Below are 27,230 nucleotides of genomic sequence, written 5' to 3'. Positions count from 1 at the left end.
TGCACCAAAATTAGTATGTTTAAAATTGGCATCTTATGACCTCTATAACTTTTTTATTTTTCTGTGCACAGGGTGGTATGAGGGCTCATTTTTTGCACCGTCATCTGTAGTTTTTATTGGTACCATTTTTGTGTTGATGGGACAAATAGCTCTGCCATCTATATACCTGATAGAGGTACATCTATCAGGTATATAGATGGCAGAGCTGTAACTTGGTGTTCTGTAACTTGGTGCAAAGTTTGTTTGCTGCCCTCTGCCCCTTCTTCCCAACATCAAGCATATAGATATACATTTCCTTTTTGGAGTACATGGAAGTTAGTGAATTGTTACAGTCTGGATGTAAGGAGTTGGAGGTCATTAGCCAGCAGTTATTGCTGTGCGTATGGGATATATTTCTGCATGTTTATATGTGCTTCCTCCCTTGTGTATGTAATGACTTTGGGCACCACCTTCATCCTTGTGTTGTTGCTTTCTGATAGAGGATGCTGTTCCTCATTGGCAGGAAGCAGACAATCGTATGTCGGATAGAGGTGAACCGAGGACAAGCCTGTTATTTGTAGAAAGGGCTCTGGTGGCTGGTGTCAGCACATATACTCATGATCTGTAACCTGAATATTGCAGATAACCGCACTCTTCACATAGTTTACATGTATGAGAAATATCCACAGATGTATTCTGCATTCTGTATTCTGCATTCTGGGTTCGTGCTAGCATCATACTGATGCATTTATGTATCCATGTTGCCGCCACAAGTCATCAACTGGTTCCAGAAAGATAATCAGATTTGTAAGCTACTTCTGTTAAAAAATCTTAATCCTTCCCGTACTTTTCAGCTGCTGTGTGCTCCAGAGAAAGTTGAATTATTTGTTGTTGTTCTTTTCAGTCTAACCACAGTGCTCTCTGCTGACACCCCTGTTCATGTCAGGAACTGTCCAGAGCAGCATAGGTTTGCTACAGGGATTTGCTCCTGCTCTGGACAGTTCCTGACAGGGACAGAGGTGTTTGCAGAGAGCACTGTGGTCAGACTGAAAATAACAACTCAACTTCCTGTGGAACATACAGCAGCTGAAAAGTACTGGAAGGATTAAGATTTTTAAATCGAAGTAATTTATAAATCTTTATAATATATTAGAGTAAAAAAGCGCGTTGCAATGGGGAAATTTGGTCCTCTGCTGCATCCGTAGCTAGTTCCATAGTGACGTCACAAACCGGAACTTACCACCATCGAAAGAGTTGGGAACTGAGGTGATTACGGTTGAGACGCCGCCGGCCGGGGTGTTCTCCTGAAAAACCTCACCAGGACATTTATCGACCTGGACACCGGACCTCTGCTGCTCAATATCCATCTTTAGAAAACCCTTCAGGGGAGTTTGTGGAATTCAACACATTATCAACCATCAAGCCTCAAATAACTAGTGACATCTCTACTTCTCCATTACAGTCAGATCATCCAGGTATCATAATAATAACTCTATTGTTTAAAGTGTGATAATTCTCTAGCAAAGTCCCTATACGCGCAGACAGTTTATTTTTATCTTATCACCTAATTTATAAATCTATTTAACTTTCTGGCACCAGTTGATTTGAAAAACATTTTTTTTCCCACCGGAGTACCCCTTCAACCCCTTAAGGACCCAGGGCATACAGGTACGCCCTGACGTCCTGGGAGTTAAAGGGGTTATCCAGGAAATAATCTTTTTTTATATATATATCAACTGGCTCCAGAAAGTTAAACAGATTTGTAAATTACTTCTATTAAAAAATCTTAATCCTTTCAGTACTTATGAACTTCTGAAGTTAAGGTTGTTCTTTTCTGTCTAAGTGCTCTCTGATGACACGTGTCTCGGGAACCGCCCAGTTTAGAAGCAAATCCCCATAGCAAACCTCTTCTAAACTGGGCGGTTCCCGAGACACGTCTCATCAGAGAGCACTTAGACAGAAAAGAACAACCTTAACTTCAGAAGCTCATAAGTACTGAAAGGATTAAGATTTTTTAATTGAAGTCATTTACAAATCTGTTTAACTTTGATGTATAAAAAAAAGTTTTTTCCTGGATACCCCCTTTACGTCACACCCGTCCCCTCAATGCAAGTCTATGGGAGGCGGCCTTCACTTCCCCCTCCCATAGACTTGCATTGAGGGGACGGGTGTGATGTCACACGGGGGCGGAGTCCTGACGTCCCGGACTTCCGTTCCCAGAGTCGCGACTCAGACCCTCCAGCGGTTCCGGTGAAAAACCAGGTGGGTGCCGCATGCAATAATGCGGGGGTCCCCAGCGGCGGGACCCCCGCGATCAGACATCTTATCCCCTATCCTTTGGATAGGGGATAAGATGTCTAAGGTGGGAGTACCCCTTTAAGGACCCAGGGCGTACCTGAACGCCCGTGGGAATTCTGGTCACTGCCGCGCGCCGGGCAGGGAACGGAATGGGATGCCTGCTGAAATCATTCAGCAGGCATGCCGTGCAAACCCATGGGGGTCCCCCCCCCCATGTCGGCAATCAATTCAGATCGGCGATTTGTGGTGATTCCGGGTCAATAGGGTTCTCGGTGACCCGGTAAAAAAGGGTGATAGGTGCTGTCCGACACTGGCACCTATCACCCTTTAGCAGCAGGAGTGAGGTGGCACTGGTGCCACCTCACAATCGCCCTGATTCATCGTCCGTTACCGGCCAACGAATCAGGACGCCTGCTGTGGGGGTGTCCCTAACGACACCCGCTCCACCCCTACTCCGGAGGGCGAGAGCGGGTGTTGGGAGTGTGTACCCTGATCCCCGGCATCGGCAGCGGGATCGGGGCCCCCGGAGCAGAGACAGCGGCGGTGGCAGGATGACAGGCAGGACCTGTACAGCAGCAGGAGGTAAGGCCGTGCCTCCTGCTGTTGCCTAGCAAAAACTCCCAGCATGCACAAAAGGGCATGCTGGGAGTTGTTGTTATGCAACAGCAGAAGGCACAACTACAACTCCCAGCATGCCCTTTGGCTGTTTGTGCATGCTGGGAGTTGTGGTTCTGCAACAGCTGGAGGCACATTTTAAAATGAAAAAGTGTGCCTCCAGCAATTGCATAACTACAACCCCCAGCATGCACAAACTACCAGAGGGCATGCTGTGTGTGATAAAGGGTGGTGTGCCCATCCAAAACGCATCCAGATATCCTGCTGATGCTTTCTTCGTGTTTGTATCTACTTATATTGCCTAATAAAGTTGGATTTTCGTATGCCGGACTTCCTTCCTTTCTTCAGGCATGCTGGTAGTTGTAGTAGTATGCCTCCAGCTGTTGCATAACTACAAGTCCCATCATGCCCTTCGGCTGTAAGTGCATGCTGAGAGTTGTAGTTTTGCAACAGCTGAAGGCACACTGGTTGTGAAACACAGTTTGTTACCTAACTTAGTGTTTCACAACCTCCAGCTGTTTCAAACTACAACTCCCAGCATGCATTGATAGACCGTACATGCTGGGAGTTGTAGTTTTGCAACAGCTGGAGGCACACTGGTTGCGAAACACTGAGTTAAGTAACAAACTCTGTGTTTTACAACCAGTGTGCCTCCAGCTGTTGCATAACTACAACCCCCGCACAGACAGCCAAAGAGCATGCTGGGAGTTGTAGTTTTGCAACAGCTGGAGGTCCCCCCCCCTATGTGAATGTACAGGGTACATTCACACGGGGAGGGGTTTACAGTGAGTTTCTCGCCGCAGGTTTAAGATGCAGCAAATTTTCCGCTGCAGCTCAAACTCCCAGCGGGAAACTCGTTGTAAACCCCCCACCTGTATGAATGTATCCTAAAAACACTACACTACACCTACACAAAATAAAGGGTAAAACACTACATATACCCCTACACAGTTAACCCCCTGCCCCAATAAAAATGAAAAACGTCTTGTGCGGCACAGTTTCCAAAACAAAGCTTCCAGTTGTTGCAAAACAACAACTCCCAGTATTGCCGGACAGCTATTGACTGTCCAGGCATGCTGGGAGTTTTGCAACAGCTGGAGGCGCCCTGCTTGGGAAACACTGCCGTAGGGTAATTTTAATATCGGAGGCAAGTCTAATTCTTGCATCTGCGTCTGTCCCTATGCAAATCCCAATTGTATTGGCGCTCTCTCACATGGCGCTCTCTCACTTTGGAGCACTGTCGTATTTCAAGGCAACGGTTTAGGGCCACATATGGGGTATTTCTGTTTTTTTTGGGAGAAATTACCTAACAAATTTTGGGGGGCTTTTTCTCCTTTCACTCCTTATGAAAAGGTAAAGTTGGGGTCTACTCCAGCAAGTTATTGTAAAACTTTTTATTTTCTAACACTAACATGCTGGTGTTTCCCCATATTTTTCATTTTCACAAGAGGTAAAAGGAAAAAAGACCCCCAAAATTTGTAACGCAATTTCTCCTGAGTATGGAAATACCCCATATGTAGATGTAAAATGCTCTGTTGGCGCACAACAAGGTTCAGGAGTGAGAGCACCATGTACATTTGAGGTGATTTGCACCGGGATGGCTGATCGTTAAAGCGGTTCTGACATAAACCCAAAAAAACTAAACAAAAAAAACACCTACATGTGACCCCATTTTGGAAACGACACCCCTTACGGAACGTAACAAGGGGTATAGTGAACCTTAACACACCACAGGTGTTTGAAGAATTTTTGTTAAAGTTGGACGTGAAAATGACATTTTTTTATTTTTTCACTAAAATTCTGGTGTTATCCCAAATTTTTTATTTTCACAAGGGGTAATAGGAAAAAAGCCCCACAAAATCTGTAACCCCATTTCTTCTGAGTATATAAATACCCCATGTGTGGATGTAAAGTGCTCTGCGGCGCACTACAATGCTCAGAATAGAAGAAGCACCATTGGGCTTTTGGAGAGAGACTGTGTCTGGAATTGAAGGCTATGTGTGTTTACAAAGCCCCCATGGTGCCAGAACAGTGCCCCCCCCCCCCCCCATGTGACCCCATTTTGGAAACTACACCCCTCATGGAATGTTATATGGGGTACAGTGAGCATTTACACACCACAGGTGTCTGACAGATTTTTTTAACAGTGGTCCATGAAAATGAAAAATTTTATTTTTCATTTGCACAGCCCACTGTTCCAAAGATCCGTCAAAGGGCAGTGGGGTTTAAATGCTCACTGCACCCCTTATTACACTCCATGAGGGGTGTATTTTCTGAAAGAGGGTCACATGTGGGGGCCCCATTGTTCTGGCACCATGGGGGCTTTGTAAACCCACATGGCCCCCGACTTCCATTCCAAACAAATTCTCTCTCCAAAAGCCCAATGGCGCTCCTTCTTCATATGGGGTATTTCCATACTCAGAAATGGGGTTAAAAATTTTGGAAGGCTTTTTCTCCTATTACCCCTTGTGAAAATGAAAAAGTTGGGGTAACACCAGCATTTTAGTGAAAAAAAATGTTCATTTACACATACGATTTTAACAAAAAGTCTTTAAACACCTGTGGGGTATTAAGGCTCACTGTACCCCTAGTTACGTGCCTTGAGGGGTGTAGTTTCCAAAATAGTATGCCATGTGTTTTTTTTTTTTTTTTTGCTATTATGGCACCATAGGGGCCTCCAAAATGCGACATGACCCCAAAATTTGCTTCCAAAAAGCCAAATGTGTCTCCTTCTCTTCTGGGCATTGTAGTGCACCAGCAGAGCACTTGATGTCCACACATGGGATACTTCCATACTCAGAAGAAATGGGGTTACAGCTTTTGGGGGGCATTTTCTCCTATTATCTCTTGTAAAAATTGTAAATTTGGGGAAAAATCAGCATTTTTGTGAAAAAAATTTAAAAATTAATTTACACATCTGACTTTACCGAAAAGTCGTCAAACACCTGTGGGGTGTTAAGGCTCATTGTACCCCTTGTTACGTGCCATGAGGGGGTGTAGTTTCCAATATAGTATGCCATATGGTTTTTCTTTTTTTTTGCTGTTATGATCATACGGGTCTTCCTAAATGCTACATGCCTCCCAAAAACCATTTCAGCAAAATTCACTCCAAAATGCCATTGCCGCTCATTCCCTTCTGAGCCTTCTAGTGCACCCACTGAGCACTTTACGTTCACATATGAGTTATTTCCTTACTTGAGAGAAATTGGGTTACACATTTTGGGGGGGATTTTTCTTCTTTTACCCCTTGTAAAAATTCTAAAACTGGGTCTACAAGAACATGTTAGTGTAAAAAATTGAAAAAATGCTATTCCTGTGAAACACCTAAAGGGTTAACAAACTTTTTGAATGTCATTTTGTATACTTTGAGGGGTGCAGTTTTTATAATGGGGTCATTTGTGGGGTATTTCTAATATGAAGGCCCCTCAAATCCACTTCAAAACTGAACTGGCCCCTGAAAAATTCAGATTTTGAAAATTTTGTGAAAAATTGGAAAATTGCTGCTAAACTTTGAAGCCAAAAGTAGTATCACAGAACTAGAAACTATAAGCCAAAGTGTCAAATGTAAAAGGAATCACACTAAAATATTACTTTTATTGTTTTCACTAAAACAACAAACTCAAAGAAACCCACCCAAAAAGTTACGTGTGTTTGTCCACAACCAATAATATATAACAAACGTGATATAAAATATTTACTCAATTATAAGCAGTAACTTGTACTTGCTTAGAGTTGCTCCAACCGATATAGAGACTTGCCAGGTCTTGGATCATATAGATACAAAAGCTAAGGGAAAGGTGGGGGAACAGGGGATGGGACGGGGGGGGGATGGGCCTAGGGGTCACTTGGCCTATGGATGTGCGGCCACTACCTGATGACCCTATAGCTCGAGGCTCTGATGCTATCCCTAACCCTAGGCGGAGTGAACGTCCTGATAAGGACGGCCCCGCACAGGAACCTACCCCTAATCGCCTACACTCACCCTAGATATACACACAGAGGAGGCTGACTGTCTCACTAAATGTTGCTGTCTTGATAAAGGATAAGAGAAGGAAAAAATAATTGACCTAAGGTCACAATAATTTCTTGTTGTCTGAATAAGACTCGACGATATCCTGAGTAATGACTCTTTATAGGTCTGATTCTACCTGAGAGTATTAATGCAATGCCTGACAGTTACCAGTATATATCTATAACAAATGCCGTTATCCTGAGGCAATGAAATGAATCAATGACTTCAGATAGATTTACCACAATGATATAAAACCATTAAACATTCAACATGCCATGACTCAAAATCAAGAAATATATATGGATATATAGATGGATGACCTACAGATAGAGGAAAGTTCAAAAAACTCAACCACTGTTTATAGATGGAAAAATATTTTCTCTCTTATGTCAGAACAAAGGAGCCACCTGCTAAGATCTATGAACGGTGATATACATGTATATCAAAAAATGCAATCAGGTAAAATGGTTCCTGTGAATGCTCAAGAAAATATTATATAGACAGGAGCCCTCTGGTGTCTTCCAAAAGTAAAACATGTCAACTTAGGATGCAAACATAAAGTAGACATATTGTATATGTGATAGTGGTCAGATGTGCAAAAAATGCTCAGGTCCTTAAAGGGTAGTTCCCACCATCCTATTTTTTTTTTTTTTGCTAGCCTGATCCCCCCCCCCCCCCCCCCCCGCCCCGCATACCTCATTACACTTGCAGTTACTGCAGAGTCCGGCAGCGGGCGTGCAGGGGCAGCGGCGGCGGCGGTGATGTGCAGGAGGAGTGGCCTCCCAGCCAGTGGCCGGGGAGCCAATGCGCTCGCTCCCGCCTGTCTGATTGACAGGCAGGGAGCGAGTGCAGCCTAATTGAAAAAGGACTGATTGCCACTCCGGTTTTTAAATGTAAATTAAACCTTTTTAATGAAAAAAAAAATAATAAAAGTATATTAGAGATATGTTGTAGTACATAAGTACTACAACATATCAAAAAATAAAGTTGGTGACAGTGCCCATTTAAGGTGAAAATGGTCTGGGTCCTTAAGGGGTTAATAATGTATATGGAAAGGGCTTACCAAGGTCAGACACCTCTTTACATGTATTGGTTTCAGTAAATTTCCACGTTTGAAAATAAACCAAACATTCATGAGCAGAAAAGTTCAAAAATTGACTAGTTTTTCTTTTGCCTTTCAGGTCATCCGCCGTCAGAGTGAGGAAGAGAAGCTGTTGTGTTTGGTCCGGCGCCGAGCTGGCCACCATTGCGAGAATGCTGTCATTATCATATTGATCATGGCTTGGGAGGGAATCCCTCGTTCCTTTGGTGATAAGTTGTATGATACTATCTCTGAAACCATCACCAAATATGGAAACCCAACGTCAAGAAGATGTGGCCTGAATGATGAGTGAGTTTTTGATACATAGCTAGGCCTGGCCCTAACAATTTTAGGACACCTAAGTAAATCTAGAATAATCCCTATAGCATTTTACATATGAAAACTGTAATAGTATATTGTAAATTATACATGACACTAGTGGAAAGTCTCATATGAATTACCGTGTATCATCTCTTTTCAGTCGGACTTGTGCGTGCCAAGGCAAAGACCCCAACACCTGTGGTGCTTCTTTCTCTTTTGGGTGTTCATGGAGCATGTACTTTAATGGTTGCAAGTATGCTCGAAGCAAAACTCCAAGGAAATTTAGACTAATTGGCGATAATCCCAAGGAGGTAGGTAGTCAACATCTATAGGCATGTTTTCATTCCCTTACTATAGTTATAGTATCAGTTTATGTCAGTTTTCGTCCTACCTATCTTTAGTCCATTTTTGTGAATAGCATGAGCTATTTTTTTCTGTTCCGAAAAATAGACAATAAACAGAACTGAAATGTCTGTTCCAAATTGTTTGCATTGAAGTCTATGAGGAGTTTTTACCAGAATCCGTTCATCTACATGAACAGATTTATTCTGAATGGATGCCAAACACACTTATGAAACTTGCCTTAGATATGGGTCATTCATCTGAATGCAAGAATAGTAATTAGTAATTATTACTTGAGAATAAAGTAAAACCACCCCCCCTCCCCCCCAAAAAAATAAAAAATATTGGAATATATTCTCCTTCATTCCTATGATGGGACACAATTAGATCTGTATGTGGAAGGTGTATATATTCAGAACCTGATAAGAATACTCTTGAAACCTTATGCACTACTTTTTCCCAGTGTTATATAAAAGTATTGTACATAGAAAATAAACCAAACTTGAGTGTTGTCTTAAGAAGGTCCTTCTTCTGATACATTTTCCCAATAGTTCTGTGTTCTAGTAAAAATTACATGTGTCTTGTGTAACAATAGGAATAATGAATATTTGGACATCTTATATGTATGGAGTATAGGGAGCATTTGCTATTTTTATAAGGTATTGCATAAATGGTTTTTGATTTTATATTTTGTAGGAGGACTGTCTTAAGGATAACTTTCAAGATCTGGCTACTAGGGTTGCTCCAGTTTACAAGATGCTTGCCCCACAGGCTTATGAAAATCAGGTAGGTCCATTGGGAAGTCCCAAATTAAGCTATAGTTTGCCATGACCAAGTACCCCTATAACAGAGCCAACCACGGTGCCCACATGACAGTGCCCTCGTTAAACTGTCCATAAATGTCCCCCTATTACATAGCATCCACAGTGCTTCCACAACATGTGTCCTTGTAGTATCTCGTCAAACACACATTTTATATTTTACTATAGAGATAGTGGGCTCCCTGCAAAAAAGTGAATGTCTCAGATGAGATATGACTGTGGTACTGCTCTATGTTCATGGGCTCTACAGCTGGCTATGCACTTTAGATATCTGTTGGCCAAATGCTTGTTCATCTGTTCTGTTTGAGATATATATATATATATATATATATATATATATATATATGGAAAATTATGTGCAAAAAGTAGCTATTTTCAAGATGCATACAAATAGCATTATATGATAAGCACATGCAGTCTCTTTTTTGTCTCAGTATGTGTATTAATGCTGGTATCATGTCCTGTCCCAGATCGCAGCTACAATATTGCACATCTGCTCCCGCATGTATATTGCACAGTCCACTTAGATTAATATTATGAATCCCAAACAGCATATATATTAATGTCTTTCAAACACAATATCTGTTCGTAAGTCGGCAATATTAATTCTGCTGTGACATATATTGTTCCATAAGAGTTGCACTTAGCTTAATGATGTGTGGCCGTGAGCTTGCATTTTGCATGTTGTAGGGACTCGTTCACATAGTGAGCTTGTCAATCTTGTCGATCCTCCTGCCGATCCTACGCGTTTCATCAAATATGATTCCTCAGGGATCTCTTGGCATCCTTTGGCGTATCGTTACTGTTGCATTTGCAGCTTTGATGCCGGCTGTACATATTATGCTCGTTCGCGGTTGTTTTTCTATCTGTGACTCCTCCCTCTGCTGCTTCATGTGACCCGCTTAGGCCAATCAGTAACCTTGCTGTCACCTACATCGCAAGGTATCTATCCTGATCAGGTCATCAATTTCAGGTGAGCAGAGGTGAGACGTCTACCTGAGTCACTCAGGTGCGCTTATTCCAAGTCTCGTTCTGAGCTCCGTAAGTCAAGTTGTTTTGTATCCGGCTTGCATTCCATCAAGGTGTGATGCCGTGGGAGGTAAAGTTAACTCTTGCAGTACTGATTTCCATGTTTTCTCATAGGTAATGTATTTGTTGTTCCTGTTTCAAATTTAATTTGCAGTTTAGAATACTTTCATGATTTATTGGATGTTGCTGTTCTTATTCAACCTTATAAATATATTGTTACACATCAGTCAGCATACATTGTTTCATTTGCATCTTCTGGACTTACAAGTTTTGACTTTTTGCATAAAACAATAGATGTTATTTTATATTTTTCTGAGTTTATTATTTATATCTATTGACATATTTATATATTTAGCTATTTTTTCTTTTCTTTTTTCCTTTTTCTATATCTTCTTCTCACTTAGAGTGGTTTTGTGTTTCCCACCTTTTATTCAGGGGTATTACACATATTTTAATTTATTCTCATTTTTCTATGAAGCATGCATAGGAGATAAAATCATTAATGCCAGATGGTTTTACTGTTTGCAATGTTTAAGTCAAGAACGCTTCTCTCTGGAGGAGCCGTTTGTCCCAGGCTCCTCCTCTATTAGACGGGGCAATGACCTCAATGATCTGAGCTTGAAGATCTTTTATGTCACTTTTATGATATGTTGAAAAATGAATTGCTACTGGCGTGTCTCTTCCGTGTACTATATCACTCACATGTTCCTGTAAACGTTTCTTGAAAGGTCTGTAGGTTTTACCTACATAATTGCAGGGACATGAGCAGGTTAGTAGATATACTGCACCTCGTGTATCACAGTTTGCAAATTGACGTATCCCATATTGTTTTTTAGTGATGGCACTTGTGAAATATTGTCCTTTCTTTATGTAACGACACATGGTGCATTTACTACATGGGAACATTCCTTTTGGTTTATCTGCAAGCCAATTGTGCTGTTTCAGTGGAGGAAAATAGCTATTGACAAGCTTGTCACGAAGGTTTCCACCATGTTTATACATGATTTGAGGCATTTCAGGGATGACATCTTTTAACTCCTTAAGGACCAAGGACGTATGAGTACGTCCTTGGTCCTGCTCCCGTGATATAACGTGGGGTCCCACGGTGACCCCGCATCATATCACGGCGGGCCCGGTGTCATAGTGAAGCCGGGACCCAACGCTAATAGCGTGCGGCACTGATCGCAGTGCCGCGCGCTATTAACCCTTTAGCCGCGCGCTCAAAGCTGAGCCATGCGGCTAAAAGTGAAAGCAAAAAGTGCCGGTTAGCTCAGGGAGCTGTTCGGGATCGCCGCGGTGAAATCGCGGCATCCCGAACAGCTGTACTACAGGAGGAAGGTCTCTTACCTTCCTTCCTGCAGTCCGATCGCCGATCGAATGCTTTAAGCCTGAGATCCAGGCTTGAGCAATCAATCGCCGAAAACACTGATCATTGCATCCCTATGGAGATGCATTGAACGCTGTTAAAGATCAGTAAATGCAATGTTATAGCCTCCTATGGGGGCTATAATATTGCAAAAGAAAAGTGTAAAAAAAGTCATTAACCCTTTGAATTATCCCTTCCCCTAATAAAAGTTTGAATCACCCGGCATTTACAATAATAATAAATAAAAAAAACTGTGTAAATAAACATATGTGGTATCGCCGTGTGTGGAAATGTCTGAATTAAAAAAATATACCGCTAATTAAACCGCACGGTCAATGGCGTACGCGCCAAAAAATTCCAAAGTCCAAAATAGCGTATTTTTGGTCACTTTTTATATCATGAAAAGATGAATAAAAAGCGATCAAAAAGTCAGATCAATGCAAAAATGGTACCGACAAAAACTTCAGATCATGGCGCAAAAAATGAACCCACATAGCGCCCTGAACACGGAAAAATAAAAAAGTTATAGGGGTCAGAAGATGACAATTTTAAACGTATACATTTTCCTGCATGTAGTTATGATTTTTTTCTGAAGTAATACAAAACCAAACCTATATAAGTAGGGTATCATTTTAACCGTATGGACCTAGAGAATAAAGACAAGGTGTAATTTTTACCGAAAAATTTACTACGTAGAAACGGAAGCCCCCAATATTTTTGGGTAAATTGACTGACATCATTACAAAGTAGAATTGGTGGCGCAAATAATAAGCCTTAATACAGATTTGTAGGTGCAAAATTTAAAGAGTTATGATTTTTTAAAGGTAAGGAGGAAAAAACGAAAGAGCAAAAACCGAAAAACGCCGGGTCCTTAAGGGGAGAGTCCATACTTAGTATGCTCCAATATTTTTGGATGATGCTACATATTTCTACTGCCTTATTGTCGTACGTTCCAATAATTTGTGACACATTCTTTGTTTGTTGTTCCTCATTTTTAGGGGCTAAGAGTTTAGACTTTGGTGTTGTCAGTGCTCTATGGTACGCTCACTTTAGTATTGTATTCGGGTACCCTCTATTTCTCAGCCTTGTTCTAAGTTCCCCAGCTTTAATTTGGAACTCCTCTACTGAGGAACAGTTCCTCCATACTCGGGGGGGAATTGACCCGTGGGTATTCCCTGCTTGAGTGGGCGCGGATGGCAGCTATCCCATCAAAGCAGGGAATTGGTGGCAGTGTCCTTCTGGTGGACTGTTGTATGTACATTTCTGTCCTCTCCTCTCCAAATCTTTCAATCCAGAGATGTCGTCTTGGATCAGCCACATAATTATGTGGCTTAGGTTCATAGACGACTTCTTGATTATTTGGGGGTCCACTAAAGCATTGTTTGAGGAGTTTGTTGGGGCACTGAACCACAATGACCTGGGACTTAGGTTCACAAACACTATCAGTTCTAATATGTTGGAATTCTTGGATTTAAAGATTTGGATAGGAGAGGACAGAAATGTACATACAACAGTCCACCGGAAGGACACTGCCACCAATTCCCTGCTTTGATGTGATAGCTGCCATCCGCACCCACTCAAGCAGGGAATACCCATGGGTCAATACCTCCGAGTACTGTTCCTCAGTAGAGGAGTTCCAAATTAAAGCTGGGGAACTTAGAACAAGGCTGAGAAATAGAGGGTACCCGAATAAAATACTAAAGTGAGCGTACCATAGGGCACTGACAACACCAAGGTCGAAACTCTTAGCTCCTAAAAATGAGGAACAACAAACAAAGAATGTGTCACAAATTATTGGAACGTACGACAATAAGGCAGTAGAAATATGTAGCATCATCCAAAAATATTGGAGCATACTAAGTATGGACTCTACATTAAAAGATGTCATCCCTGAAATGCCTCAAATCACATATAAACGTGGTGGAAACCTTCGTGACAAGCTTGTCAATAGCTATTTTCCTCCACTGAAACAGCACAATTGGCTTGCAGATAAACCAAAAGGAATGTTCCCATGTAGTAAATGCACCATGTGTCGTTACATAAAGAAAGGACAATATTTCACAAGTGCCATCACTAAAAAACAATATGGGATACGTCAATTTGCAAACTGTGATACACGAGGTGCAGTATATCTACTAACCTGCTCATGTCCCTGCAATTATGTAGGTAAAACCTACAGACCTTTCAAGAAACGTTTACAGGAACATGTGAGTGATATAGTACACGGAAGAGACACGCCAGTAGCAATTCATTTTTCAACATATCATAAAAGTGACATAAAAGATCTTCAAGCTCAGATCATTGAGGTCATTGCCCCGTCTAATAGAGGAGGAGCCTGGGACAAACGGCTCCTCCAGAGAGAAGCGTTCTTTTTATTTCCTATGCATGCTTCATAGAAAAATGAGAAAAAATTCAAATATGTGTAATACCCCCGAATAAAAGGTGGGAAACACAAAATCACTCTGAGAAGAAGATCTAGAAAAAGGAAAAAAGAAAAGAAAAAACTAAATACATAAATATCTCAATAGATATAAATAATAAACTCAGAAAAATATACAATAACATCTATTGTTTTATGCAAAAAGTCAAAACTTGTAAGTCCAGAAGATGCAAATGAAACAATGTATGCTGACTGATGTGTAACAATATATTTATAAGGTTGAATAAGAACAGCAACATCCGATAAATCATGAAAGTATTCTAAACTGCAAATTAAATTTGAAACAGGAACAACAAATACATTACCTATGAGAAAACATGGATATCAGTACTGCAAGAGTTAACTTTACCTCCCACGGCATCACACCTTGATGGAATGCAAGCCGGATACAAAACAACTTGACTTACGGAGCTCAGAACGAGACTTGGAATAAGTGCACCTGAGTGACGCAGGTAGACGTCTCACCTCTGCTCATCTGAAATTGATGACCTGATCAGGATAGATACCTTGCGATGTAAGTGACAGCAAGGTTACTGATTGGCCTAAGCGGGTCACATGAAGCAGCATAGGGAGGAGTCACAGATAGACAAACAACCGCGAACGAGCATAATATGTACAGCCGGCATCAAAGCTGCAGATACAACAGTAACGATACGCCAAAGGACGCCAAAAGATCCCTGAGGAATCATATTTGATGAAACGCGTAGGATCAGCAGAAGGATCGACAAGATCGCCAAGCTCACTATGTGAACGAGTCCCTGCAACATGCAAAATGCAAGCTCATGGCCACACATCATAAAGCTAAGTGCAACTGTTATGGAACAATATATGTCACAGCAGAATTAATATTGCCGACTTGCGAACAGATATTCTGTTTGAAAGACATTAATATATATGCTGTTTGGGATTCATAATATTAATCTAAGTGGACTGTGCAATATACATGCGGGAGCATATGTGCAATATTGTAGCTGCGATCTGGGACAGGACATGATACCAGCATTAATACACATACTGAGACAAAAAAAAGAGACTGCATGTGCTTATCATATAATGCTATTTGTATGCATCTTGAAAATAGCTACTTTTTGCACACAATAGAAAACAATAAATACCAGCAAGACGGCATTTGTATCTATGCGCAAACAGCAACAGCATATACACTGTGACAAAAAGAAAACCATATGCACCACTAGCAGAGCATCTATAGTGAGCGGAATCAAGTCACCGGGTGCAACACAAGTGGCCTGAAACTACATAGACGGACTAGTTGCATCTACTCAACACTGGCTGTCATATGGACTTTTATCACACGAAGGGTGTTGGAATTTTAAGGAATAGAAATAAAATCGAGTTTTAAAGGTTCCCTTGTTTTCTACAATTTTCTATTAATTTTGGGAAACCTCCACATATTTTTTGATACAATTGTATCTGTCAGCACTGATATATATATATATATATGTGTGTGTGTGTGTGTGTGTGTGTGTATTTAAAGGGGTATTCCGGCCATAGACATCTTATCCCCTATCCAAAGGATAACGGATAAGATATCTGATCGTGGGGGGACCCCCTGCGCGTTCTCTGTGTAGCACCCGCATTCTTTGCCGGGCTGCTGCTCCAGTCTCGGAAACCTCTGTGTTTCTGGGACTGGAGACTTGATGTCATAAGATAGGAGATAAGATAGGGGATAAGATGTCTATGGCCAGAATACCTCTTTTAATTTATATTTGTATAAATGGAACACCAAATTCTCCATAGGATCTATATATATGTTTGCACAGATTGTTACCTTTATGGAGTACCACATTTGTCTATATAGTTTGGTATATTATTTGCAATGGAATGTGTATTAAAAAAATATTTTGGTGAATTCACTTAGAACTGATTTTCTTCGTCCTTATTTCTTTAGGTTAACAATGAGGAAGTAGCAATTGATTGCAGGCTTGGGTTGGAAGAGGGGCGTCCATTCTCCGGTGTTACAGCCTGTATGGATTTCTGTGCCCATGCACACAAAGACCAGCACAATCTCTATAATGGCTGCACTGTGGTAAGTTCACTATTTACAAAATAAGATCAGCTAAAAAAGGACAGTGGAAAATTTACAATAAAAAAAAACTTAAGGGAGTACTCTGGGGAAAGGAACTTATCAGACACTTATCTGATTGTGGGCATGCAACCACTGGGACCCCCCCCCCCCTCCTGTATGGGGCTTGTCTACTTACCCATCGTTGGCGCGCTCCAGCCGCCACCTTCCTGGATCACAGGCCAGCCAATCACAGGCTAAGCAAGGATATCACTGCAGCCAGTGATTGGTTGAGTGGGCTATCGCTTACGCTTAGCCAGGAAGGTGAGGTCGGAGGACAAGTAAGTAGACTGGGCCTCATACAGGAGATTTCGGGGTTCCCCCCCCCCCCCCCATGATCAGACACATATCCCCTATCCTGTGGATTGTGGATAAGTGTCTTATAAGTTCAGTTCCTCTGCGTACCTCTTCAAAGGGGTTATCCAGGAATTGAAAAACAGAGATAATTTCTTTCAAAGACTGCTCCCTGTCTGTCTCCAGGTTGGGTGTGGTTCTGCAGCTCAGTTCCATTGAAGTGAATGGAGCCAAGTTGTAATACCACACCCAAAGTGGAGACCGACATGGAGCCGTCTTTGAAAGAAAATAGGTCTGTTTTTCGATTCCTGGAAAACCCCTTTAAAGTTTACCCAAGTACCTTTTCTTGTTATTCAAATATTTTCTAAATAAGACAAAACTTTGGTGATAACATATTTAATAGGGGTTGAATCTTACTTTTTCCAATAAAATAAAGAGCGCAAAAACTCTCAGTCATGGAATTTAGTTACAAAGTTCTGGCTGGCTGCTTTATATATATATATGCTATATATAAGAGTAATCTCCAACTATTAGCTGTCCAGCTGTTGAAAAACTACAACTCCCAGCATGCCCTGACAGCAAACGGCTGTCCGGGCATGCTGGGAGTTGTAGTTTTGCAACAGCTGGACAGCCAAAGGTTGGAGACCTCTGCTTTATACCTTAAAGGGTTACTCCGCTCACCAGCATCCGGAACATTAAGTTCCCGAACGCTGTGTGCGGGCTTTCGTGTTCACGCCCGCCCCCTCGTGATGTCACGCCCCATCATGTGACGTCACGTCCCGCCCCCTCAATGCAAGTCTACGGGAGGGGACGTGACGGCTGTTGTGCCCCCTTCCCATAGACTTTCATCGAGGGGGCGGGGGTGAACACGGAAGCCCACACACAGCGTTCAGGAGTTCTTGAACCCTGGGGAGCGGAGTAACCCTTTAAACTCAATAATAAAATGGTATATAGTTAGCTCCCCCTAGTGGTGGCTTCCATATAACTTTGCACTTGCACTTTTTTAGGAAATGGACATGCATTGCATAGTAGGCTAGTGTTGGTCAAATACTGAACCAGTAGAGAAGCCGATCAGCGATATATAATGTTCGAAACAAAATTTTACAGTTTTAAAGAAAAAAACTAACATTTTGGGTATTTTTAAGGTATGCACGCTGACAAAGGAGGACAACAGGATGGTTGGTAAGATTGCTGAAGATGAGCAACTCCATGTGCTGCCGCTTTACAAGGTCTCCAACACAGATGAGTTTGGGAGTGAGGAAGGTCAGCAAGAAAAGATGAGGAAAGGGGGACTACAGGTGCTATCGTCTTTCCCCCGTGAAGTCCGAAAGCTTTCTGAACCCGCCAAGTCTTGTAGGCAGAGACAGCTAGAAGCCAAGAGGTTAGCAGCTGAGAAGAAAAAGCTTCTAAAAGAGAAACTTACCACCCCGGATAAAACCAAGCTGGAGCCAGCAGAGATGCCAACAGACCAGCAGAACCAAGGTTTGTCATGACTTAGCTTGTTCAAAAAGGACTCCATGTTTTTAAAAATTGGCAATGTTGTTAATTATCAGTGTATATGTGGGATAGATATGCTCCTTAGGTGGAAGGGTTGGACTGGCACACAGGGAAGCAAGTAAATCCTCTTGTGGGCCTCTGACCTAGAGTAGGCCCCCTCTTGTGTCCAAATTTAACATAGACGCAGTGACTGACTGTGTCTATGTGGCTGATTGGCTGTACAAGTGGCAAATATCAATTAATCCAGCCTGCCTGCCTAAATAAAATAAAAAAATAAAAACACTTAGTTCTTGCACTCTCCCTGCTTCCTTCAGTATCGCTGCTCTCGAGCCCTGCTGCACGTTACTTCCTGGTGCGAGGGGCCAATACATCATATTGGCACTCAGTCAATCACGAGCCACAGCGGTGTCCCTTCTCAGTTAATGATTGGTTGAGTGGTAATATTATGCATTGACCCCCAGCACCAGGAAGTGGAGCACAGTGGGGATCAGGAGCAGCAATAGCAGAGCTAGCTGGGGGTAAATATATATATATATTTTTTTTTTTAATAGATAGACAGACTGTGCAGGAAAAAAAAACTTTCCCTGGATTAATCCTTTATGGGAAAAATCTCTTACTACACTTTGACATAACAGTACTACAATGGCCTACCATTTGATCAACAGTGGTAAGAGCATGCCATTATATGTATGACCTAATAGTGATCGATTAATATGTACAGTAATTGTGGGGTGGACCATGGTCACCCCAGTCCAACACTGGGTGAAACAACAGTCCACCTATCTATGGGCTATTATCCCTTCTACTTTAAAGGGGGTATTCCAGGCCAAAACTTTTTTTTATATCTCAACTGGCTCCGGAAAGTTAAACAGATTTGTAAATTACTTCTATTAAAAAATCTTAATCCTTCCAATAGTTATTAGCTTCTTAAGTTGAGTTGTTGTTTTCTGTCTAACTGCTCCTTGATGACTCACGTCCCGGGAGCTGTGCAGTTCCTATGGGGATATTCTCCCATCATGCACAGCTCCCGGGACGTGACATCATCATCATTGAGCAGTTAGACAGAAAACTTCAGAAGCTAATAACTATTGGAAGGATTAAGATTTTTTAATAGAAGTAACTTACAAATCTGTTTAACTTTCCAGAGCCAGTTGATATATATAAAAAAAGGTTTTGCCTGGAATACCCCTTTAAGTATGTCATTATGGGCTCATGGATTGGGTTAAAGCTGTTTATCTCTTCTCAGATTCAACCTGCTTTATAAGATGGCAATGTCTTAAAGGACAACTGCAGCGGCATTACACTTATCCCCTATCTCCCCCGATCTCCCTAACGGGGCGCCGCCATAAGCGCTCATGGTGAGTGCTAAGGCGCGTAGCATTGACCTAGAGGTCGACGGTGACGCCCCGTCTCCTCCCCGTCCCCATACAGTTCTATGGAGGATGCGGGGAGGCACGAATGCTGCCTCCCCGCCTCTCCCATAGAGATGTATGGAGGAGGCGTGCCGGCAGCAACGTCATGCTGCGGCTGGCACGCCCCCCCTGCACGGGAGAGCCGCGGCCCCGTACAGGAGATCGCCGGGGGCCCCAGCGTTCGGACCCCCCGCGATCAAACACTTATCCCCTATCTTGAGGATAGGGGATAAGTGTTTGTAACGCTGCAGATGTCCTTTAAATGATTGTCTCAAAACAAAGTAGGACAATTCTTTTAGTGTATTCAAAATACAATAGTTCCAATAGAAGAATACTCTGAAACACACAGAGGAACAGCATGGCCCCCAACATTTCATAGTTTGTACTGAACTATAATACTGCTTTGTACATGATTTTTAAGGCTGTAGACTTGTTGGTAAACTATACTGTATAGTCGTAGTCATTCAGGAACAGTACTGTCTGTTTTAAATCTGCTAACTCCAATGTACTCTGTTTATCCACAGGTGCCCAGCCACAACAGGTAAAGCCTTGTATAAAAGTGGAGCCTACAAATCACTACAATACCTACAAGTATAATGCAAACGGAGTTGTTGAGAGTTACTCTGTGTTGGGCAGCTGCAGACCTTCTGATCCATACAGCATGAATAGTGTCTACTCCTACCATTCTTTCTATGCACAAGCACCTAACCTGCCTTCTATAAATGGCTATCACACAAAATTTGCTCTTCCTCCCTTTGGATATTATGGCTTATCCAACAATCCTGTGGTCCCTTCTCAGTTTATGAATTATGGTTCCAATGACACAAGGACTGGTGGATGGATGAGCAACGCATTTGACAAAAAGTCTGAAATGCAACCAGCAGCAGAAAGTTTAAACCATGGTTATGGCAATGAGTCCTCTGAGCAAAATTATGGGCGGTCTGGAGACATAATGCAGCAGTACAACCTCCATGATGCAAACAGACAAAAATCTGCAAGTACCCCCCACCGGACTACACCGGCTCCAATGGATAACACTCCTTATTCATCCTGTTTCAACAAAGTAATCAAGAAGGAACCTATGAATGAATTCTTGCATGATGCATTCCAGAGATCCCCAAGTGTCCATTCTCTTTCTCAAAGTCCTGCTTTGAATCTTTCATTACCGAAAAATGATCAGGCCATTCCCTATAAAGCAAATGGGGCATTGTCCTCTTCTGAAAGGCCAAATTCATCAGGTCCCCAGAATATGGTTATGAACACTGATAAAACCAGTTTAACAAATGGTCTGGATAAGAGAGATTATTATGGTGTCCAATCAAATGGCATGGGTTTGAAGAACATACATGGACCAAATAAGCAATGGGGTATATATGGGATGGATACCCAGACTGGTCAGCGTGATTCGAACACTCCAGGAAAGGTCTGGAGTTCGTGCAAGCTCAGTGAAAATTCTGCAAATGCTCAAGAGAACTGGAATAGTGGGCGTGCGATGAAGGAGACCCAAATGTTTCAAGAAAAGCTCTGGAATTCAGTTGCTGGTAATGATAGGTGCAGTGTGACACCTAGTGCCAGTATGCAGGATAGGTCATGGAATATGTTTGCTTCTCCAGCCACTCCATCAACCCCTTTAAAAGCAGATACTTGGGATCCATTTAGTTTAGATGATAACATGAACGAGACACCGGTCAAGAAAGAGGAGGAGGAGGATGAAGAAGTCTGGTCTGACAGTGAGCACAATTTCCTTGATGAAAATATTGGAGGAGTTGCTGTAGCGCCGGCCCATGGCTCCATCCTTATAGAGTGTGCACGTAGAGAACTTCATGCCACCACACCTCTAAAGAAGCCCAATCGCTGTCATCCAACCCGCATTTCCTTGGTGTTCTATCAACACAAAAACTTGAATCAGCCTAACCATGGACTGGCACTTTGGGAAGCCAAAATGAAGCAATTGGCAGAAAGAGCACGATTAAGGCAGGAGGAAGCTGCTAGATTGGGGATCAAACAGGAAGTTAAAGGCAAAAAGAGAAAGTGGGGTGGTGCTGCTACTACAGAGACCCCACCTGTCGAAAAGAAGGACAGTATTCCAACTCGACAAGCAGCTCCTATGTTGACAAACTCTTTTACCACTTCATCTTCCTATGCCTATACCAAGGTTACGGGACCATACAGTCGCTGGATATGAGATTAAAACAGCTACCGTTGTGGCCATTGTACCTCAAGCTATTTGACGGCACTGTAAAATATGGTGCTATTTTTGGTGCTTTTCTTTTCTCCTGTGTACCACAGGGGGATCCTGTATCTGTACACATCTCCCAGGACATGATCCACAAGAGAACTATTACTGTATATTTTTTTTTTCAATTAATCTAAAAAAAAACAAAAAGAAGATTTATATCTGCATTTTTTTTAAACCTACTGTTGTACAACCAATGACAGGAATATCTTGGCGTCCTTTTACAAGACACACACACATTAAAAAAAGAAAAAAAAAGATTTTTAATCACATTCAAACATATATTTATTGGATTTTATAGAACAATAATGGTGCAAAATTTATAGCTGAATCACATCTGCAAAGGTTTTCTAAGCTACTCAAAATCATAGCTGTTTTGCCACCAAAAAGTATGCTCGCAAGTACATTATTTGTCGGTCTAGTACTCTCGTAGACGATTGTAATGATGGATCTATGGCAGCGGGCTATACCACAGATACAGTAGCCCTTTTATAAACAATTTGGATCTTGTAAATTATTGGCACCCAAACATAACTTATGCTGGACCACCAGAATTTTTTGTTTACACTAGTATTAATGGGGGTCCATTTGGGCTTTCCGCTATTTTTGACGGATCTAAAAATGGATTTGTCATAACGATCATGACCATCCTGTGAGATAGATGTCTTTGAGAATATGACTGCCTAAAATCTATAGATGAAATCCATATATTATTTAAAGTGGCATTTTTTAAACATTTAAAATATATTTATAAAAAAAATCTAATCATTTTATTCATCACCTAAAACACAGGCTCCACCCTCCAGTCGTGATGTATGTAAAACTGTATTTAATGAAATATTAAAAGTAATAATTTAATATAATTATTTTTACCATGTGGGAGACAAAGCCTGTGTTTGTAAAGTATCCTTTTAACAATCTTTTTGCTGCTACTTTTTGCACCTAAGTGAAATTAATGATTGGAATTTTTTTTGTCATTTTCAATGCACATCTGTTTTTGTTCTCCTTTTTAGAGCTTCTTATACATATTAAAAACAACTTAACTACTACTGCAGTAGTGGAATATATTTTATTTTTTAAATTGTAGACAAAAGGGCTGCTGTATCTTGCATCCAATGAAAACTGTGAATATTATGCCATTGTTGTCTGTATCTGATGGATAGCATACGTGGGGCTGGTAGGCACTGGGGCATTCTCTGTTTGATTTATATCATTAACACTGCCATGCGGACCACAGTATCCTTTAATTATGTTTTAGAAAAATTTCCACCAATTTTTATTTTATTTTTTACTGTAAATGTGTTGAACCCGTTTTTGTAATTTAATTTTTATGGTTTTGTTTATATATATTTGTGTTTTGTTTTTTTTCTGGTGGGAGGGGGTGAGTAAAAGGAGTTTGGTGCTTAATCTCCTTAGAAACCAGACAATTATTGCAACATAAAATATCTATGACAGCAAGACCTATTTTTTTGGCCTAAAGATTGCAGGTGCTACAAAGAAGAATTAAATAAAAGTATTTTTATGAAAGTAGTGGAATTAAGACTATTTAGATTTTTAGCAGGTAAATGTATCAGTCTTTAGATTGGGTAAAGGTTGCAAGCGTGTGAAAAAATTAAGAAAAAAAAACATTGCACCTATAATAATTGACTGTCCCAACTATTGGGTGGTTTGTTTAATACCGAATGTAAATCCAATTCTAACTCAATTTTTAATATTATAAATTGTTTTTGTTGCATTTAGGTTTATAACGCATTTGGAACCATCAGTCTGTAAATAGCTTTATTTTTTCCATTTCTTTTTTCTTTTCTTTTTTTGCCTGTTTCCATAATTTGAATTTAAAGCACTTTTTATCCTGCTGCAAATACATAGATAATGGGAGAAATGTATATAGAGGTAGAATATTTAACGCAATGTGGCCGTCCTACCAACTACTATATCTGCTTTTATATATATATATAAAAAATATATATATAATTTTTTTAGTTGTAATTTGTAAGCTACAGAATTGTTGCTATTGTACAGTCTAGAGCAACCATTAGAAGAATAATATAATGCCACTCCACCCCCACAATATACCGTGCGGCTCTGTATAAATGTTATTGAGTAATTGTACATTTCTCACAGGCTGGGAACATAGGTCAAGACCATTGGCACAAGTTGACGTCATAAGACTTTTGTGTGGCGTTTTTGCTAAGGAAGACCAAAAAAAAAAAAAAAAAAAGCAACCTATCGGCTCCGTGAAATTTACATAGAATTTTTACCTTGTATAAAAATTGCCTTTGACATCTGCAGTATAAAATAAACTCTTCACCCTTCATCTGAATAGATAAATCATTCATTCGTGTTTTTTGATGAAAAAAAAGTTAGTTCCTTACAAAAAAAAAAAAAAAAAATCAGTAACTATATATATATATATATATATATATATATATATATATATATATATGGAAAAATGGTAACCAGAAATTGGGCTTAGACCCCTTGCAAGGACAGAAATTGACAACATCTTCACCTGATAGAATAAACATATAAAATTATAATTGAGTTTTCATTTTTGGAATAGTTAATACAGATTGTTACAGAATAAAATAGGACATTTAAGATGAGTTCAGTAGTTGAAATATTTTTTTGCCAATGTCTAGTCATTCCTATACATTAACACAATGTTTTGTTAGATTGGCCATTTGTTGGGTACCATTTGTTGCGTATTAGTAAAATGGCGCTATATTTTGATGACAGTTTGTGCCTATTATTGCAGCTTAGCCCTATTTATTTAAAATGGAAATGAGCTGCAATTTCAAAACTCAATACATGCATATAAGTGGCACTGTTTATGGGGAGAAAAAAAAGAATAGACCTTTTTCAGGTTACCACCTACCAATAATAAGTGACCATCGCTATATCTCCTCTCTTGACTTGGAGGCCCCTTGAATCTTGATTATAACATATTGGCAGTCACTCTTTTTGCATGGGAAATTGCATTGTGATTTTTGAATGGACATGCTGACATGGCAGGAGGCAATGACCATGTTGAGATAAATAGGGAAACCATATACTGAGAGTTATATGGAAAGACCCAAGTCTAAACCCACAGTGTGCACAATTGTCCAATGTAGTACTAAATATTTTATACCAAAATGTGTCCACATCAAATGTGGACCTAGAAATGAGGCTGAGTAGAGATGAGCGAACTTACAGTGATTCGATTCATCACGAACCTCGCGGCTCAGCGTTTGCTGACTTTAGCCTGTATAAATGAGTTCAGCTTTCAGGTGCTCCGGTGGGCTGGAAAAGGTGGATACAGTCCTAAAAGACTCTCTCCTAGGACTGTATCCACATTTTCCAGCCCACCGGAGCACCTGAAGGCTGAACTAATTTATGCAAGCTAAAGTCAGCAAACGCAGAGCCAAGAAGTTCGTGACGAATCGAATTACTGTAACTTTGCTCATCTGCTTGTGCACTAGTTTTACCAACAATTGTGAAAGAGCTACTATTAATCAAAAAAATCTCCATAAGGCTTGCCTTAAAGGGGATCTGTCAAGTCAACTATTTGAAAGCAGCAAAGGAGCTTGGTGATATATAGTTTTCTATGAGATGATTCATTATTTTTAGGTAAAAAGCTGTCAGGACTCATAGAAAAAGCCTGTGAGTCTTGTTTTCTCCGCCCCCATGGTGGGCAGGCAGAGCAATCAGTGTGTGGGTGGGGTCAGCAGGACTTACAGGCTATTTCTATCCAGACAGAATGTAAGTTTTTTTAAACCTAAAATACTGATTAAAATAATATAAAACTATATATCTACGAATTAAGCATTTCCCCCTTTTTCCAATGCTGGTCTCAACATAGGGACTTAACAAATCCACTTTAAGGCCAATGTCACATAGCACTATTTAGGTCAGTATTTATAACCAGAACTGGTAAACTAAACCAGAAGTGGGTCCAAAACACAGAAGATGTGTTTTTTTCTGAATAGGTTCCACTCCATAATCTGGATTACAAAAACAGATGTAAAATACTGACTAAAATAGTGCGAATGAAAGTAGCCAAAATATTTTTTTTTTGTTTGTTTGTTTTTTTAAACTACTGGGCTTTTTCATCTGGAATGTAAACATATTTATCCATGAAATGGACATTTTGTAAAAAATAAAATTATTATTATTTTTGCTCCGGCTGTGCAATGACCAATCTGTTATTTGAATGCAGTCTATCTTAGAGGAGACAATAAACTGTATATAGGTTAACTGTATCTTAAATATATAATAGCAAAACATTACACCAAAGCTCATGTTTTTTTCAAGCACATATATATTTCCCCTGATGAAATTGACAAAATAGAAGAAACTGGTTTGCCTCTGTTCTTCTAGGACTGCTTAGTACTATTCTAGGATGAAAAGAATTTATGACCACCTAATGTAAGGATTAGAAATTTATATATATAAATACCCAACCGTACTACTGTACACCTCATCTGTGTGATCAGCCTTAAGTATATGTATATGACTTGATCATAACGGGTCGATGAAGTGGCTAGCTATGGGTCTTGACAGATGTAGGCTTCAACCTTCTGTGTTGGAAGATGCCGGATTAGTGCTGTAATGCACTTGTATATGTCTATGATGTATTTTTGCCCTATTTTACTAAATATAGCTCTGTATTTTTCCCCCCTAATTTCCAGTGGTGCTTAAGTGAGTCGAGTCAAAACCTGAAAAAATATCATAGGATTTAAATTTGTGATTTTTGTTACTAGCAAACATTGATGATTTTAATGCATAGTGACACAAGAGACTTGAACAAACTGAGATTGTGCGTATTTTTGGATCAAAAATATAAAGATATTGTGGCTGTGTTTTACACTACATCTGTCCTACCTCAGACTCCTTGCTTTAACCCTCTCCTACCAGTGAAGGACCATAGTTCTGGACATGGTTGGGGGTTGATTCTGCCTGCATCATACTCTGTGCTATGCATAACTTGGCAGCTCAACTTTTTTGAATACTCTTTAATAATCACCATTTTCCCTATTCTTCAAAAACTTTTGATGGACTTCTATAGTGTTATCACTTCTGAGTATAATGTATGTCACCCAATCCCCACCCAATACCAATTCAAGGCACTGGCAAACTACTGTTTGCATGCAACAATGTATATGATATATACATGAATTACCCCTTATTGTGTTGAATATAGATATCCATTTTGTATGAGTGTAATGATTTAAGGTTGGTTTCTGTAACTGTAATAATATGTCTGGAGAGAAACTGCTGGAAGTTTTGCTTTCACTGGTGTCATGGTATTAAATCTTTACCTATTTAGACATGGTTTGTGTCTGTATTCTTTCTGAAGCTGTGCATTCAATTGTTGGTGGTGGTTGCACTGATCTGGTTGCTATTATTCCTTGGTCAAGCC

General features: G+C 40.5%; 1 protein-coding gene across 7 annotated transcripts in view; it reads left to right on the top strand.

Moving 5' to 3' along the window:
- The window catches only part of TET3 (tet methylcytosine dioxygenase 3), a 97,895-nt gene extending 72,812 nt beyond the window's left edge, over window positions 1–25,083 (top strand). For all 7 annotated transcript variants that reach the window (XM_056571503.1, XM_056571501.1, XM_056571500.1 and 4 more), the window contains 6 exons: window positions 8,086–8,294; window positions 8,467–8,617; window positions 9,345–9,434; window positions 16,214–16,351; window positions 17,827–18,163; window positions 20,115–25,083. In XM_056571503.1, coding sequence (XP_056427478.1) covers window positions 8,086–8,294; window positions 8,467–8,617; window positions 9,345–9,434; window positions 16,214–16,351; window positions 17,827–18,163; window positions 20,115–21,775 — 2,586 coding nt within the window. In that variant the 3' untranslated portion in view covers window positions 21,776–25,083. The remainder of the gene's footprint in view (window positions 1–8,085; window positions 8,295–8,466; window positions 8,618–9,344; window positions 9,435–16,213; window positions 16,352–17,826; window positions 18,164–20,114) is intronic.
- Window positions 25,084–27,230: the final 2,147 nt, after the last annotated feature.

This window comes from Hyla sarda, chromosome 4 (genome assembly GCF_029499605.1).
Source record: "Hyla sarda isolate aHylSar1 chromosome 4, aHylSar1.hap1, whole genome shotgun sequence".
Taxonomy (NCBI): Eukaryota; Metazoa; Chordata; class Amphibia; order Anura; family Hylidae; genus Hyla; species Hyla sarda.
Note: the sequence above shows the minus strand (reverse complement) of the source record. Positions and strands in the feature narration are given on the sequence as shown.